The sequence below is a fragment of the Solanum pennellii genome, chromosome 6, assembly GCF_001406875.1.
Source record: "Solanum pennellii chromosome 6, SPENNV200".
Classification (NCBI taxonomy): Eukaryota; Viridiplantae; Streptophyta; class Magnoliopsida; order Solanales; family Solanaceae; genus Solanum; species Solanum pennellii.
This window is the reverse complement of record NC_028642.1, coordinates 50,248,482-50,266,825: the sequence shown is the minus strand read 5'-3', so window position 1 is coordinate 50,266,825 and position 18,344 is coordinate 50,248,482. Positions and strand designations below refer to the sequence as shown.

The following is an 18,344-nucleotide window of genomic DNA, read 5'->3' as shown; positions in this document are numbered from 1 at the left end:
ATCAATGACCCTTTTGATTTGAAAATAACATAACCCTCACCATCGCTATTTCGATTTGAAATATCAATAAATTACCTTGAATCATGAACTAAATCAGAAGATCAAATCAACCTCGTAGAATCATGTAGCAATAGTTTTACACGATTAGTTCGAAAAAAGGATAAATACATTTTCAAACTATGTAAATAAATGGTATGTAAATATCCTCCGTCCTAATTTTGGAACATTGATGCCCTGCCTTCTTCTTATGCTCACACGTATTGAAGATCATAATTTTACTATTACTAGTACTACTATTATTTTGATGAAGAATTTGTACAAGTGTTCTATTTGTGGGAGAATATTTAAAATTAGGAATGAGTTATTTGATTCTGAGTTCGCCATGTGTTTCTTATGTAAAAATATAATGAGAGTGATATATTTGTACCTAAAGTATGTCAGGAGAGGTATATATGCATCAAAAACATAACGAATGATATATGTAAATTTTTTCTAATAGTCTTTAATACAAGATTGTATTTGATATGCTACTTGTATAAACTCAATTTATATACTATATGAAAAAAAAAACAGTGAAATATTCAAATGAAAAATAAAAATTAACATAGCAAATGAAACAATAACTATAAAATGTAATTACACAAATGATAGCTAATGACAGTTATTAAGTTTCTATCTCTTGGATATATAGGAAATTTCTCTTTTAATTTATAAGCCCATTTACACGACAAATTTGCACATCTATTAGCTATCATTTGTGTAATTACATTTTATATCCACCTAGCTCCGCCTCTGCTCGAAGCAATATATCCTTGCCAGCATGAAGTCTATAATATCTCATATTTACCCAAAAAAAAAAAGAAAAAAAAGCAGACAATCTCAGCTTCCAACTCTCTATAATGTAATGTAACTTCTTTCTTTTGTTAACTTGAGGCTTTATTTGATGCTTCATAATTTTGTACTATTAATTTTAGGCAATATATCTTACGTGAGTGCTCCAAAATCCACTATCACATGTCATTCCTAAAAAAGCCAATGTACTAATTGTAGGCAAATACTACATGAATACTCCAATATCCACCATCACATGTCATCCCTAAAAGAGCCCATCAAACAAAAGTAGCATTTTCAATTTGCGTCTTTACACTTCCATCAATATTAAGTTTCAACTTTTATGCACAAGGATAACCAAATATATATGCTTCATCAAATATTGAGGTCTATGAATTAAATATTTCATCAACTTTGAATATCTTTATAGTTGAAGTTAAATAGGCAATAACTTTTATGTTCAAAAAGTAAATTTATATTCTACTCTCTTTATATGTGCAACATACTAATTAAGAAATTGGTTTTCTTTTTCTTAATTTAATTAATATTTTCTTCTAGAGCATGATAAACAAGAAAATTGAAATTCATAAGGGAAATAGGCATACTTAACAATGTAGCTATTTTAAGTTACAAAAGGTATCAAAGTTGAGAAGATTGTTCTTAAGAAAACGTCATATAATTTAAGTTTGGCACATATATGTGGCATACGCAACAGTACACAGACTCACTAATTCAATTAGATGGGAATTTTAGATATGAAATTTTGTAATTCAAAAACGTTTCATAGTTTTCTGTATGAAAGTCAGAGATGGTGAATAGGGACATTCTTGTTTCTATGCTCAACTAAAATCAGGTCGAAAATCATTGAAGTGTCAATTTCTACTTGTTATTGGTTTGCTCGTATTGATGTACTACCTCGATTTTATAATTTGATTTTGACCAAGTTTTTAATAGTGTGGGTCTAACCTTGATATTTTTTGTTTGATTTTGACCATGTTTTTTATAGTGTGGGTCTATCCTCCATTTTTTTTTTTAATTTTCCGGTGGTCCGACACGGACTTTATTGGTTCAAAAGCTTGATAAAATGTAGAAAAAACGAAAAACAAAAGGAAAATATTGTAGTAAAATGGATTTTCATGTTCAAACTTTTCCATTTTTCTAATGATTTTCACAAATTTAGAAGATAGAAAAATAGAAAATGAAAATCAAAAGAGGTGTGGGAGTATTCTCCAAAAACAAACAAAAATTAGGGCGAGGATTCAGCCCAGCTTTCTTCCATTGCTTGAGGTTGGCGGTGGTTGGTTTTCACTATTTTTCGAAGCTTTAATTTTGTTGCTAATATTATCTTCGCCGGCACACCCGAGATCTCCTCTAATTTCTTCAAAGATTGCCACGTGGACTTTGATTTTTCTTCGGTAGTTTTCAAACCGAACCAAAAGCAGGCCGCCAGGGCAACCCGTAGAGGCAGACCCCTAAACCGACTAAAACAAATACCCAACACACTACAAGCCGTTTGCACCACACGTTCCTCGCCGTTCATTTGAAGCTTTGTGCACCAATGCATGAACACACAAGTCGCCGCTCTTGGATCTCGCAATTTCACACTTCTGGATCGCACTAAATTACATCTGCCAGAATTGACTTCACCGTTAGAGTTGTTGTCCGGAAATTGCTTTCGATTTGAAGAGATTATGTTAATTTTTTGAGTAATAGCACTGGACTGCGTGCTGGAAACACAAGTCGACGACGACGACGACGACGTTGAAACAGAACGGAGATCGGAATCACCAGACGAATTCCGGGAGCAGGAAGGACAAAGAGCAGGACGCGGCGGCGAACAAGGGGAAAAACGATTTTTCGTAAGGGAGTTACAGTGAGAGCAAAGAGTGAGACGAAGGTGGCGAGCAACAAGGAAATTAGCCTGATGAACTTTAGCATCACAGTGAAAACAGAGAAAAGCTGAATCAGATGGACAAAACAGAGCAGCTTGATCATTGCAAAGCTCACAGAGTTTAGAGGACAGAAGTTCCATTTTTTGTACACAATTTCTAAATTTTGGAAGCTTGATTTGTGATAGTGAAAATGGGGCGGAGAGAAAAGATATAGGAGGAAGAGGAATGAGTAAGGTGAGATAGCAAAGAGTGCTACGTAATGAGAATTTAGACTTTAGAATGATTTGTGAAGTGTATTATTGATGAATTTATATATGTGGTTTAAAAGAAAAAGTGAAGAGTGTCCAGTAATATTATTGAGTAAAGGAAAGAAAGGAGAGATTGAAGGAAAGCCAAGTGTTGTGGTTGTGGACTTTGTATTAACCATAAATGCATTTACCATATTGTGGAGTGTGGACTCAAAAGTTAACCACTCTATATATAAAAAGTGCGAAATTCACTCTTTTATCTTCATTTAGATTTACATTTGGATCATTATTATCCGTTGTTACATAATATATTGTATTTTATTATACTATATTGTATTATACTGTATTGTATGGTAGATACAATATGATTAGTTTGTTGTTGTTTAATAACATTTTAATCGTTTGGTTTGATTGTATTGTAATTTATAAATTTATTAAATTTTTTTTTTATTATACTAAGTTATGAGGTTTGATTAGATTTAAATAATTAAGGTAAATGGTAAAATAATATTTTTGAAATATTATGTAAAGACATAATTGAAAAAAGAAATTAAGTAACCATGGGAATACACCAAATTGGTTGTCCATAAAATAGGGATTTTCATTCTTATGTAACAACGAAATTTAACAATATTGTAAAATACATTTTAAGTAACAATCAAAACAAACATTATAGGTATAGTAACGATACAATACAATACAATAAATAACAATGATCCAAACATTGTGTTAGATACTGACTAATATAATTATTTTTCTAAATTAATTCATTCAATAAAAAAATTCAAAATTTGAGTTTAATATAATAGATGAAATCATGAAAAAAGAGAATGAATGTAGCATAACAAAAAGAAAAAAGATAATGGAATAGATATATAAACTAATTGATTAGACATAAGAACTTAAGTAATTTGCTCACTCATTTAAACTAAAATCTAAAATAGAATAAGCCTTTTGTTTATAATAATAAATAATCGTATATTATATTGAATTATTAAAAGATATAAGTTTTTATTAGAGGAGATTTTTTATGTGATATTTTAGAATATTGAATTAAACTTTTTAATGTTTATTATATATCAACAAGATTTTCGAGGACAAAAATTAAGATAATATATTGCAACAAATGGCACTAATATTTTATTAACTTAAACTATAAATACGAAAGAATAAATAATTATGTAATAAAAGTAATATTTTTCTTAGGTTTTTAACTCTCAGGATCTAACAAAGAATGTGGAAGGGTGATATAGTAAAGAGTGTTGAATATGGTAAACTTACTATTAATTTGTGGATTTGGTTTCTTTTCATTTACATTCTCTCCAATTTTTTAACTTCTCATTTGAATGAGGGAGATCTGTCATAAACTTAAATGAATTATTTAGATTTAATCAATTAAAGATACTAACATAATTAATATTTTTTATCCATTTGTTTTTAAATTATAATTTTAATCCAACAATTTTAGTTGTATATGATATCTTTTCTAAAAATATTGGAAAATTTTCTTACTTGTCTTTTAAAAAACATATTTTATTCCAAATTTTTTTAGTTTAATTTGGATGTTTTGAAATAAAAAACTTTAATGTTTTAAATAAATATAAATTTGGATCCTCTACTTTGAATAAGTATATTAATATATTTAATGTAACTTTTTTCCTGGTATGTTTTGTAAATGATGTATCAAACAAATATTTGAATATTTCACAAAAATAATATTTATATAATAAAAATAATTTAAAATACATATCTTAAAGGCAAAAAGAATAAATTTTGTAGTTGGAATTGTAAGATTGTCTTGTATTTGAAACTAATTATGTAAAATATTTATTATTTTAATTATTATTAAGATTTATTTTAAATTATATTAACCAGTTTAAATTTATGATGGATCTCTTTTATTCAAATTAGAACAATGATAAAATGGTGAGAACATAAATGAAGGGAAGCCAAATTCTTAATCAATGTACACATGCCACACTAGGAGTGTGGACTCAAAAAAATCAACTACCATTATTTTTAACTTCTTTGGGTAAAAATCAATAAAACTATCCTTTTAAGAATTAATTGATTTGATATTTAATTTGTAGACAACTAAAATAGTTAATTTCGAAATATGAAATTTATAATAGTATATAAAATCGCCATAAATAAAAAGGATATGTGCATGAATAGAACTAATCAGGTATATTAAAAAGAAAATCTTTTGTATCAGCGCATAGGAATGTATTAAGACCATCTCCAACTTATCTCTATTTTTTTACTCTCTATTCTCTATATTTGGAGAGTAAAATAGATAACTAGATCTCCAATCACTCTCTAAAAAACTCTCTATTCTCTATTTATAGAGAGGTGAATAGTAGTTCTCCAAATTTGGAAAACTACTATTCACCTCTCTATTTTACTTTTTGATTATTATAATATTATTTCTATTATATTACTAATTAATCTTTATTATTTGTAATTATTTTCTAATGCAAACATTTAACAAGTTACTACTTCCGCCAAATTAATCATTTTTTAAAAAAATTGTCACTTTAAATATGTAACTTAAAGTTACTTTAATATAATTTATATTATATAAGGTTATTAATCAAGTCTCTAATATTTGTAATTATTTTCTAAGTAATATAACATCTAAAACGTATTATTGGTTTTTAATTTTTTTTGTCCTTTTAAATATGTAATTTAGATTATAATTATTTTTCATTATGAAGTATGCACAAAATTTACATGATAATTCAAACAATCTATTTTTTATGTTATATGGATAAATTATTAAACTACAGTTTATAAATAGAATGAAAATATTTGATTCAATAGTTCAAAATGGATATGGGAAGTAAATTAGTACATGAAATAATTGGATACAAGATGAAAGTATTAATTTATACAATTTTTAGCTACACATAAAAAACAAGGACAAAAAATGCTCATTTTGAGCTACATAATACATTAATAGAACATTCATGAGAGTAATGTAATAGTCTTGAAAAGTTGAGTATTTATGTAAGATTTAAAATAAATTTTATGATAATACAATATTATGATGCCATTATATTTCATCAATGATTTCACTTTATTTGAATTGTTCATTAATATATATTATATATAATGTTTATCACAATTTATGTTATTTAGAATAAAATATAATTTTTTATTAAATGAAAATTTTGAAAAATAAAATTTTGTATTACATAAAAATTATAGAGTGTTATTTTCAAAAGTAGAAATAATTTATATTATGAAATAAGAAATAAGAATGAAATAAAAATAATAATATAATATTAAGGAAAGAAAAAAAAAATTCTTTTTTAGAGAGAAATAAAAAAATTGGGTTGAAGTTGATTGTGTGAAAAAATAGATAACTTATATTTAGAGAGTAAAATAGAGGATAGGACTGGAGATGCCCTAAATTTTCCTTCCATGTTATTAGTTTCTATTGCAGTATCTCAAAAAAAATTGTTGTTATTATTGACTGTTTCTTTTTTGACACGAGATATAAGTTTTCTTTTAACTGGTACACCTTTTTTATTATTTTCTTATTTTTTTATTTAGTTTTGATGTACTTGAGTCAAAGGTTATTTGGAACACCCTCTTCTCCTTTTTATCGAGTTTCATGCACTTGAACCGAAAGTCTTTTGGAATCAACGTCTCTACCTCTTCAGGGTAATAATAAGATCTATGATGCTCTACCCTCTCTCAAACTCATTTTGTGAAATTTCACTAGTACAATATTATTATTATAAAAAGTCTTCTTATAAGTTATATAAATCTATAAACTAAGAAAATTACAAATAGAGGTATATAAATCTATGAACTTAGAAAATTACAAATAGAGGTATATAAATCTATGAACTATTCTCTCCGTTCGGTATTGTTTGTCATAATTTCTATTTTTAGAGTGTGTTTGGTATGAAGGAAAACATTTTCTGGAAAATGTTTTGCAATTTTCCCATGTTTGGTTGGGAAAAAAGTTTTGAAAAATGTTTTCCAAATCAACTCATTTTCCTCAAAATTAAGGAAAATGACTTCCCTTCAAAAATTAAGGAAAACATTTTCCATAGCTCTCCTCCAATTTCAAATTACATTTTTTTTTTGGAAAAACATCAATTTAAAAAAATATTTTCAATTTCAAAATTTTTATTTTTTCACATGATCCTTGACCTTCCCCCCACCGGCCAGCCCCCCCCCNATTATTTTTTACTTAAGTAAAAATAAAAGATGTCTCTCAAAAACATTTTTCATTAATAAATCAAACACTAAAAATCATTTCCGGAAAATAGTTTCTACTCACCAACCAAACATGAGAAAATAAGTCCAAAATCTACTTGTTTTCCAGGAAAACATTTTCTAGGAAAACATTTTCTATGGAAAACATTTTCCTCCATACCAAACACACTCTTAGAGTCAAACTATAAAAACTTTAACTAACATATTAAGATGCATTTTTTTATCATATTAATATGAAAAAATTGTAATTTATAGTACTTTTCATATAGTTTTAGAATATTTAATTTTTTTATTTAAAATATTAAATTAATTTAATGTAATTTACCTTTAGTAATTAATCAAATTGACTTTCGATAAATATAACATAACAAATATTTTTAGACGGAGAGAGTAACAAATAACTTCTTGAAAGTTCTGACTCTTGGGTTCTAAAAGACTATCATTTTAATGGTTTTGTTTATTTAAGTCATTCGTGGTCATAATACACTGTCATTCTTCAAATACGTACTACCTCATATGTGCAGCTATAATACTTTTAAATACAAATTCAAAAGAATTAAATAAATTGTCTGAGCTAAATTTATATTTTTTAGTTCCACTAAACTAATTTAATAAAAGAATAAATAAATTTTATATTTGTTTGCTCTAAAACTGTGTAATGCTACGACAAAAGTAATGATATTGTCATGCGTAGTACATATTATAATATACGATACAAATTGAATGGCGGAAGATGAACGGTGGTTTTTACATGTGGAATCAAATGGAATAAAAATAATATTTCAATATTCAAATTTAGACCATGCCACAATGCCACTCCATCACCCATCCTTGTCCACAAAACTGAATGTGCCACAATTATAAAATTTGACTTTCTTTTATGTCAACTCAAACAAAATAAATAAATCAAAATAAATAGAATGTTTTGTTCTAAATTATTCCAATTAATATTACTTTTTAAAAAAAATTACAAGTTTCTCTTACTCAAATTAGCTCTCTCCATTTTATTTCATGTACCACTTCCTCTGTTTCAATTTGTTTGATTAATATCTTAAAAGTAATTGCATCATATTAATTGTTCATTTTATAAATCAAGAAAGTAATAACTACATTTTTTTTTATATTGTTCAATAGTTTGTTTTTTAGAGTATTTACTTTTTTTTTACAAAATTTCCTCTTCTTTTTAAAAAATAAATTAGTAAAATTAACTTTTTATTTATTATTTCTTAAGTACAATACAAAATGAAAATGATCAATCAATGTGAAATCGTAAGCTATCGTTTGGTGTAATAAATAGTACCCCTCGATTCTTTGTTTGGTTATAAACTTGTGGGGTAACTTCTCCCAAAATTAATAATTATGATTAGATTATTATCCCTATTTTGGGTGAAATACTAAATATGAGATAACTTATCTCATAAAAATGTAAAATAACAAAAGTATCCTCTTAGACCCTTTTTAAAAAAACAAACAATTTATTCTTAAAGAGTATTTTCGTAAATTAATAACTTATTCTAAATAACTATGTCATACATATTTGATAAACCAAATAACTAATAAAAAATAATCTCAACATAATTAATTTTCACACGACATTAGTTCTAACGACACTTGACTAATGTTGGTTAAAATTTTAATATTTTTTATTAATATCTATATTTAATGCTGCTAAAAATTATTTTAATCGCAATGCCATAACTTAAAGTGTTTTAATTTCTTGGGTATGTGTCTGTAACTTTTACCAGTAATATTAAGTACTATGTTTTTAAGGCACTATATACGTACTTATTAGTTCCTCAATTTCAAAATAGAATAGTTTAGTTTGAGTTGACATAAAAAAAATAATTTAATTTATGATTTTAAATTATAATTATATAAAATATAATGAAATATCATTTAATTTTTCTTAAAATATATTACGTAAAAAGCTGAAATTAAATTATTGTCTTCCAAGAAAAGTAATCAAATTTTTTTAAAATAGACAAAAAAAAATTAGATAAAGTACATTTTTTTAAAAAAATATTTTATTTCGTACTTTTTGTTTTTCAATTTATGTGACTTACTTACATATTTCTATATTAAGTGACAATTTTACTGTAAGATATTTCCTCAATGAAATGATTTACGATCAGATAAATTTCTATCATTTATTTTAAATTAACTTTTAAAAAAAAGTTTCTATCATTTATTTTAAATTTCGTATCGAGTCAAATTGACCGAGAAGTATCGATTTTAACAAAATAGTTGTAGGTGCTCAATACCTATACATAGAGGCATGTTGTTTTTTCCTATCCTTTTGTTATGTTAGTTAAAGAAGACAATAATACTCTACTATTATTTTCCCCTGTCATATGTCATGATCACAAAATTCAGTTTGTTGCTTTCTCTCGTAGCCACACAAGACAATGAGGGAGCATCGACCTCGATACGACACTCACCAATCAGCATTAAACTCCCACGCCCACGCCAACGCCATAAATCAATAGCCCCAAAAAAAAGTAAAATATCTGAGTATTCGTTACTAGGCATGCATCAACGCCAATAAATTTGACACGTCCAAACTTACGTAATGTCATTATCAGAGTTGCTCATTTGAACACATCATTATCTTCTTTGATTTTTCCAAGTACCACTATGCCCCCTTACGACTTCATTATTTTTTTTTATAATTATTTGTGTTTGATGTTTGCGTTGGATTCTAAATTATTTTTTTATTTTTAAAGATTAATCTTTTAATATCTTTTAAATTTATTGTTTTAATAAAATATTTGGTTAAATATTAAAAATTTGATTATTTTTAAAAGTGTTTTTTCGTGATACAATAATTTGTGTTAATGATTAATAAATTTTAGAATATTTTTAAGTATCACTAGTGTTTGAAAAATTGTGGATTCTTGTGTATTTTAGGGAAAAACATTTATTAGCTTTTGGAAAACAATTTCTTCTTGTCCATAAAAATATTTCTTTCGTTTAAAAAAGAATAATTTTATTTCTTTTTTTAATCTGTTTATAAAAGAATGTCCTCTTTTCTTTTTTGGTAACACTTTAATTTTAACTTTTCACGTGGCATGTTTAAGACCATAAGATCAAAAGACATTTTGGTATATTTGACATAACTTTAATTTAAAACTACAAAATTAAAAAATCTTCTTTCTTTTCTTAAATTCCGTTTCAAGTCAAACTAGGTTATCCTCTTTGAAACGGAGAGGAATATTAATTTTCTCCTAAAAAAGTTGGTCAAAGATCTAGTATAACTAGTGGAGTATTGATTTAAGACCACAAATTTGAAAATTTTTTTAATACTTTTTTAAATTTCGCATTAAGACAATATTTGATCATAAGAATAACTCACTTTTGTCTGAATAATTTATTTTTTTTGTTTTGAAAATAATATTTAATTATAAATTTTTCAAAAAGCAACTTCTGAAACCTGAATTTGAACCAAAGCTAAACATGTTCTTCAAATTTATCTTCATACATTTCAAAAAAGTTTTCAAATAAATATAAAAAAAATATTTAACCAAAGCCTACTTATATTTAGTGAGGGTATATTTGTCAATGAAAGCCAGCTGAGAGCAGTTCTTGACGTTTAAAGCTTGTGTTGTCGATAGTGACGTGGCGAAACTACTAAAAGTCGAACAGGCGCTCGATTCGAGGAAATCTAAGCGGACCACACAATTACTACATGGGAGTAGGACCACGCCAAACATATAATATTAAGAAATGGAGTGCTTAGGTCATAGTATTTGTATATGATGAGGTGGTTTGCTATACGGTTAAAGGATTTAATAGGAATCTTGGTTAGTTGAGGTACCTGGGGAAAAGCGCGAACAACTTTAGGGACCTGCGTATGTATTTGGCCTATTATTAATTAGTATTTTGTTATTTAAATATAATTTTACTTTTTTATTTTATTTAAAAAATAATTTTTTTTAATATTTTAATTTCAGTTTTTCATATGATATGATTAAATTCATAAGATTAAAAATTTGGACTAAAAGATTTAAAAATATTTTTTATTTTTAAAATTTTATGTCAATTCAAGCTAATTCATTCTTTGTAAATTGGAGAAAGTAAATGTTTTGAGTTTTAATCTTAAATATAAAAAAGATTCTAGTAGGAACATCGTTTTTGATTGAATATTATAATGTACAATTCAAATTTAATTGATATATTACATTTTATATATTACAAAATTAAATTATATTTTTACATATATTTAATTTAAGATTATAATTTTTTTAAAAGAAAAATCTAATGTCATATTTAAAAACTAAACAAATAAACTAGAGTACAATGCAATTGAAATGAAGTTTCCGGAGAATCTTATTAATTAATAGGTTGACTTTAAATTCTCGCTTTCTTGATGAAAATTCGATGTCTTATATTATAATTATTTTTTCGTCCCCGACCAAACAAATTAAAAAAAAAAGATGAATCTTATAAACGAATTATGATCACTATTTGCGCCACGTGTCGCATGTTTAAGAGGTATTTGGTAAGCGGCTTAACGGAGACCACCAATATCATGTTGTGGTGCACGAGGATGGCATGTTCAAGTATCGAACAATATTTGTTCACGACCTCGACGTGTTCACGTCACTTAGATTCCTAAATACTCTGTCGGTTTATTTTTATTTATTTAATTAAAAAAGTTAAAGACTTTTTATTTTCATTTGATTACTAATATATTTTTGTTACTAATTATAATTATTTAATTTAAGTGTCTATCTATTTTTTTTAAGTTTGTTTAATAAGAGTGACTTATTACTTTTTAATAATCTTTAAATTTAAAATTAATTTTCCATATACTTATTGTTTGAATTTGGAAGAAGAGCTTGAAGAAGAAGGGTAGATGATAGCTTCAATCTGGAAGCAGAGTTTGAGGAAGAAGAGCTGAGAGAAAACTTTATTCAAACTTAATATTCTTTCACATTATTTTTGTATGTACATTCTGTGTGTATATATACTTGTATACTAAAACAGAATTTAGTTACTACACACTTTTCAATGTAACTAACCATACAATCTAACTAATTGAATGAGTAATTAACCATACTAACCAACTAAGTAAATAAAATATCATAACTAACTAATTTCCAATACTTATTTAATATTATAAGATTGACAACATTTTGATATATAAATTCAGGTCATAAATTAATAAATATTTCAATTTTATATTTGATATATTTTTAATTAAAAGTAACAAATTTGAATTATTCTTTATTTTTAATCATCTTATTAAGATAAGATATATAGCACAATTAAAATCCAAAAAAACTACTGTTGAATGCCTTGAATCGGACCCGTTACAAACAGAAAGGACGGGGGTCTCGCTGCCCGGTCAGCGAGTCGGGGGGTCCAGGGGGGNAGTAAACCCAAGCCTGGACTCCCTTTAATGTACTTAATCACTCTTAAGGCAGCATTCCAATGTGAATGTTTAGGTTGCTGCATAAATTGACTCAAATTCTGGACTGCAAATGCAATATCTGGTCTAGTATTTGTCAAGTACAGCAGTTTACCAATCATTCTTTGGTACCTACTTATGTCAAGAAAAAGAGGATCAGCATCGCTTGTGTTATATGCAACTGAAGTGAGCTTCATGTTGCATTCCAAAGGAGTAAAAACAGGTTGTGCTCCTGCAAGGCCAGCCTCAGAAATTAATTCCAATGCATACTTCCTCTGATTCATGACTATGCCATTTTCTGATCTGCAGAACTCAATTCCTAAGAAATATTTCAACTCTCCTAGATCCTTCATCTTGAAGTGACTATGTAACACCTGTTTAGTAGCCTTTACTAACACAGGATCACTACCTGTGATTAACAAATCATCAACATAAACCAAAACTATTACTATCCCTGCATCACTTCTCTTAGTAAACAATGAGTAATCCAAAAGACTTTGTGTGTATCCAGATTTACATAATGCCTCAGTAAGCTTGGCATTCCATTGTCTTGAGGCCTGCTTTAAACCATATAATGACTTGACTAGTTTGCACACACAATTTTGCTCTGCACCCTTGAATCCTTTAGGTAATTCCATATAGACTTCTTCATACAAATCACCTTGTAAAAAGGCATTAAACACATCCATTTGGAATATTGGCCAGACTTCTATAGATGTCAATGCAATAATGGCTCTTACAGTAACCATCTTCACAACAGGTGCAAAGGTCTCCTGATAATCAATCCCTTCTGTTTGATTATACCCTTTAGCAACTAATCTTGCTTTATATCTATCAACCATCCCATCTGCTTTATATTTAATTTTGAATACCCATTTACAACCAATAACAGATTTTCTTTCAGGTAGCTTCATGATCTGCCATGTACCATTATCCTCAAGTGCTTTAATCTCTTGTTCCATTGCTTCCACCCACCTAGGATCCTTCACTGCTTCCTCATAAGTTCTAGGTTCTACTTCTTCAGAAAAATGACTAAGAAAAGATTGATATCCAGTAGACAAATGATCATATGTTACATACTTAGATATGGAATAAGGATGATCAGAAACATTTGTAACATAATCTTTTAACCAAACTGGAGGATTACTTGACCTCTCAGAATGTCTTGTTGCTACAGGTGCTACCACTGGAATATTAGGTACCAAATCATCATCTAACTCAATTTCTTCAGAATTGTTAGGATTATTAGTTTAGTAAACTCCAAACTGTCATCATTCATTGCTGGTTCTTGGACTGTTATAACATCCTCCACAGTTTGAGAATCTGTAGTAACATGTTGAGGATTGAATAATGGCACATCTTTGTCCATTTTCTTTCTTGCAAATGGAAATATATCCTCTTTAAAAACAACATCCCTACTTACCAACATTTTTTGGTGGCTTAAACTGTAAACAACATAGCCCTTCTTGGTAGAAGAATATCCCATGAACACACATGCATCAGCTCTGGTTGAAAATTTGTCATCTTTGACAAGATTAGTTGCATAACAAAGACAACCAATTGTTCTCAAGTGACTTAGATGAGGCTGCATTCTATGAAATATTTCAAAAGGTGACTGTCCATTTAGAACACTAGTTGACATCCTATTAATCAGATATACTGCTGCCAAGACACATTCCCCCCAAAATCTTATTGGTAAAGATCCTTGAAATCTTAGAGCTCTTGCTACTTCAAGAATGTGCCTATGATTTCTCTCTACTACCCCATTTTGTTGTGGAGTATGAGGACAGCTACTCTCATGAATGACTCCCAACTTCTCAAACAATGCTCTACAATCACTATTGAAGAACTCAGTCCCATTATCTGACCTGATCTTCTTAACAGTTTTATTGAATTGAGTCTGAACCATGACAAAAAAACACTGCAATATCTGAAAAACATCACTTTTGAATTTCATCAGAAATAACCAAGTCATCCTAGAATAGTCATCAACAATAGTCAAGAAATATCTATAACCAACATATGTAGGACTCTTATATGGTCCCCATACATCCAAATGAAGTAAGTCAAAAATAACAAAAGTCTTTGACATGCTTAAAGGAAAAGGATGCCTAGTTTGTTTTGCTAGTGGACAAACTGGACAATTGTTACAGTCATTAACATCTTCACCTCTTTTAATTAAGGACAAACTTTTCAACACCTTCATGGATGGATGTCCCAGCCTATTATGCCATTTGAAGCCTTCTGAATTAAAAACCATATTGCTTATCAATGTATTTTGTTCATCATGTGCATCTCTTTTTTGAATTTGACTGGGTAGGTAGCATAAACCATTCCTCTCTTTACCAGTCCCCTTCACCTTTCCATTTGAGAGGTCCTGAAACACACAGAACTCAGGGAAAAAATTCACAGAACAATTCAACTGTCTAGTTAGCTGTGATACTGATAACAAATCATATTTAAAATCAGGAACAACTAACACATTTGTCAATGTGTCACCAATTGACACTTTACAGCTACCAATCTGAGTTACTGAAGTTGCTTGTCCATTAGGTAGATGAACCTGTTTATCTAGATCTTTTACAGAAACAGAATAATCTAACTTGGTTTCTTTAGCAGTCATATGACAAGTGGCTCCAGAATCAATGATCCAATCTTTATTATCTTTTCTTTTATCTTTGGTGTTATATACAGATAAGAGTTTATAAGTACCTGCGGTGTTTGCCATATAATCTTGTGAATCCTCTTTATTTATCATCTGCAGAATCTTGTTATATTGATTTGGAGTGAAAGTAGGCTGAGTTGTGAGCTGATTCTCATGTCCATTCTGCCCCATCTTTGCAGCTTGTTCTACATTTCCTGAACTGTTATTCAATCCCTGCACAGACTCAAATTCATCTTTGATCTGATTATCAACATATGCATGATTTGCCTTCCCTGCATTTTGCACATCTTGACCAGGTCCAAATTTCTTCTTGAATTTCCAATCTGGTGGATACCCAATCAATCTAAAGCATATATCCTTTGTATGACCATGCAACTTACAGTAATCGCATACCAAGTGCCAATTCTTCCTTTGTTTAAAATTGCTACCATTCCCTGTATTTCCATAGCTTCCTCGTCCAACATACATTGCCATAGGATCATAACTGCCACTAACATTCTTTCCTTTATTATATTGCATTACAGAGTCATCAATTTTTTTAGAATATAATGCCATCGACTCATGAATATCTCCACCAACTCTATTCACAGCAGTCATACGTTGACTTTCATCTGAAGTAATCATAGCATATGCTTTGTTTACACTTGGAAGAGGGTTCATCATCAAGATTTGGCTTCTTGCATGACTGTATACTTCATTTAATCCCATCAAGAAAGCAAACAGTCGCAGAAACTGTAAATGATCGATATACATATTTGATTTATCACAATCGCAAGTAGGAGGAGGTACCAATGCATCGAATTCATCCCATAACAGTCTTAATTTTGTAAAATAAGCTGATACTGTAAGATTACCTTGATGAAGAGTACATATTTCTCGATGAAGTTGATAACTTCTCGAACCATCAACCTTGTTAAATCTTTCATTCAAATCTGCCCAAACCATGGCTGCATCTGATGCATACACAATCCCACTCAACAATTCTTTAGAAACTGTGTTCATAATCCAAGCCAACACAAATGCATTACACTTCTCCCATTGTTCCCCTAATTCAGGTTTATAATCTGACTTTCGACAAGATCCAAGTACAAAGCCTACTTTGCTCTTTGCACGCAAATTGATCATCAAGGACCTGCTCCATAACGAGTAATTTTCAGTTCCTGTGAGTTGGATTGAAGTTAATACACTGCCTGGAGTATCTGAAGGGTGTAAGTAAAGAGGATGATTGCGATTCTTCTCAATTCCTTCAAGAGTATCTGCTGAAACACTTGAACTTGAACTTGCGATAACTTCCGATACCATGGCTCTAAAATTCAATGGTTATCAAACTTATCAATGGAGGAAAAGGAGAAAACAAACGTGAATCTGATATTGTAGACTCACGGCTCTGATACCATGTTTGAATTTGGAAGAAGAGCTTGAAGAAGAAGAGTAGATGATAGCTTCAATCTGGAAGCAGAGTTTGAGGAAGAAGAGCTGAGAGAAAACTTTATTCAAACTTAATATTCTTTCACATTATTTTTGTATGTACATTCTGTGTGTATATATACTTGTATACTAAAACAGAATTTAGTTACTACACACTTTTCAATGTAACTAACCATACAATCTAACTAATTGAATGAGTAATTAACCATACTAACCAACTAAGTAAATAAAATATCATAACTAACTAATTTCCAATACTTATTTAATATTATAAGATTGACAACATTTTGATATATAAATTCAGGTCATAAATTAATAAATATTTCAATTTTATATTTGATATATTTTTAATTAAAAGTAACAAATTTGAATTATTCTTTATTTTTAATCATCTTATTAAGATAAGATATATAGCACAATTAAAATCCAAAAAAACTACTGTTGAATGCCTTGAATCGGACCCGTTACAAACAGAAAGGACGGGGGTCTCGCTGCCCGGTCAGCGAGTCGGGGGGTCCAGGGGGGCGACGCGCCCCCTGGCCTGGGGGTCCAGGGGGGCGGAGACGCCCCCGGCCCGACGGTATACAATGTTGTTGTATTGGGCCCTTAATTATCTGTCAATTCTGTATTTTGGGCCCAAGCCTGTTAGGGCGTAGCTTAGCACTATATATATAGACGCTATGGCAAACCCTATTCTGTAATTCTGTTCTTGCCTCTCCTTAATAAAACTGCTCTCCCTCTTCCCGTGGACGTAGCCATTTGTTGGTGAACCACGTAAATCTGTTGTCTTGTTTTTCGCGTTTATATTTTCTCGTATTATCTCGAATTCCGCATAACAACTACTTTATCCAGTGTGTCAACACAGTATTAAATAAATGAAAATGGAATGAGGGAGTGTAAATTTAAAAAATTTACTAGATAAACTTAACTGGGTCGTTTTATAAGAGCTAATACAGAAAATATAATATTGATATTAGATTCATTATGGTATTTGATTTCTTTGTTCGATAGTATTTGAAAATTTCATAAATTGCAAAAGAAATTAAATTTAATTATGCTTGATAAGTATAGCTTACATAATTATGTTTCATATATGTAATTTTGTTTGCTATGAATATTTTTGTTTGTATATTTGTTTTTCGATATATAAACAAGGTAAGTATAAACTATAGTTACTTAATTATGCTTCATAGCATTGTTCTGCTTGTTGTGGATATATTCGTTTATGCATTTGCTTGTCAATACACAAACAAGGTAAGCATATACAAATTATGTATTTAATTTATACGTTTATGAATTTTTCAGAAGTTCGTTTGTATATTTTGCTTGCCATAAGAATTTTGTCAGAACTGTATTTGTATATTTTGCTTGTCATAATAATTTTTTAGAACTTCTTTATATATTTTGCTTGAATTTTTTAAAACTTTATTTGTATGTTTCGCTTGTCAGTATATAAAGAAAATAATTTATTATGTTTTTTCTTAAAATATAAATCAAATATATTAATAAATCATATTTAAATAATTAAGATAAGTACGTACAAAATCTGAATTTATATCTTTAGAAACCAATTTTACAATTTCAAAGTTACCATAACTAGAAACCAAATAGGTAATCTTAAGAAATTAAAACGCGAA

General features: G+C 28.7%; 1 protein-coding gene across 1 annotated transcript; it reads right to left on the bottom strand.

Moving 5' to 3' along the window:
* Nucleotides 1-1,945: 1,945 nt before the first annotated feature.
* LOC107022635 (B-box zinc finger protein 32) lies at nt 1,946-3,210 on the bottom strand. The gene has a single exon (XM_015223231.2). The coding sequence runs from the start codon at nt 2,861-2,863 to the stop codon at nt 2,078-2,080; it is 786 nt and encodes a 261-aa protein (XP_015078717.1). The 5' UTR covers nt 2,864-3,210; the 3' UTR covers nt 1,946-2,077.
* Nucleotides 3,211-18,344: the final 15,134 nt, after the last annotated feature.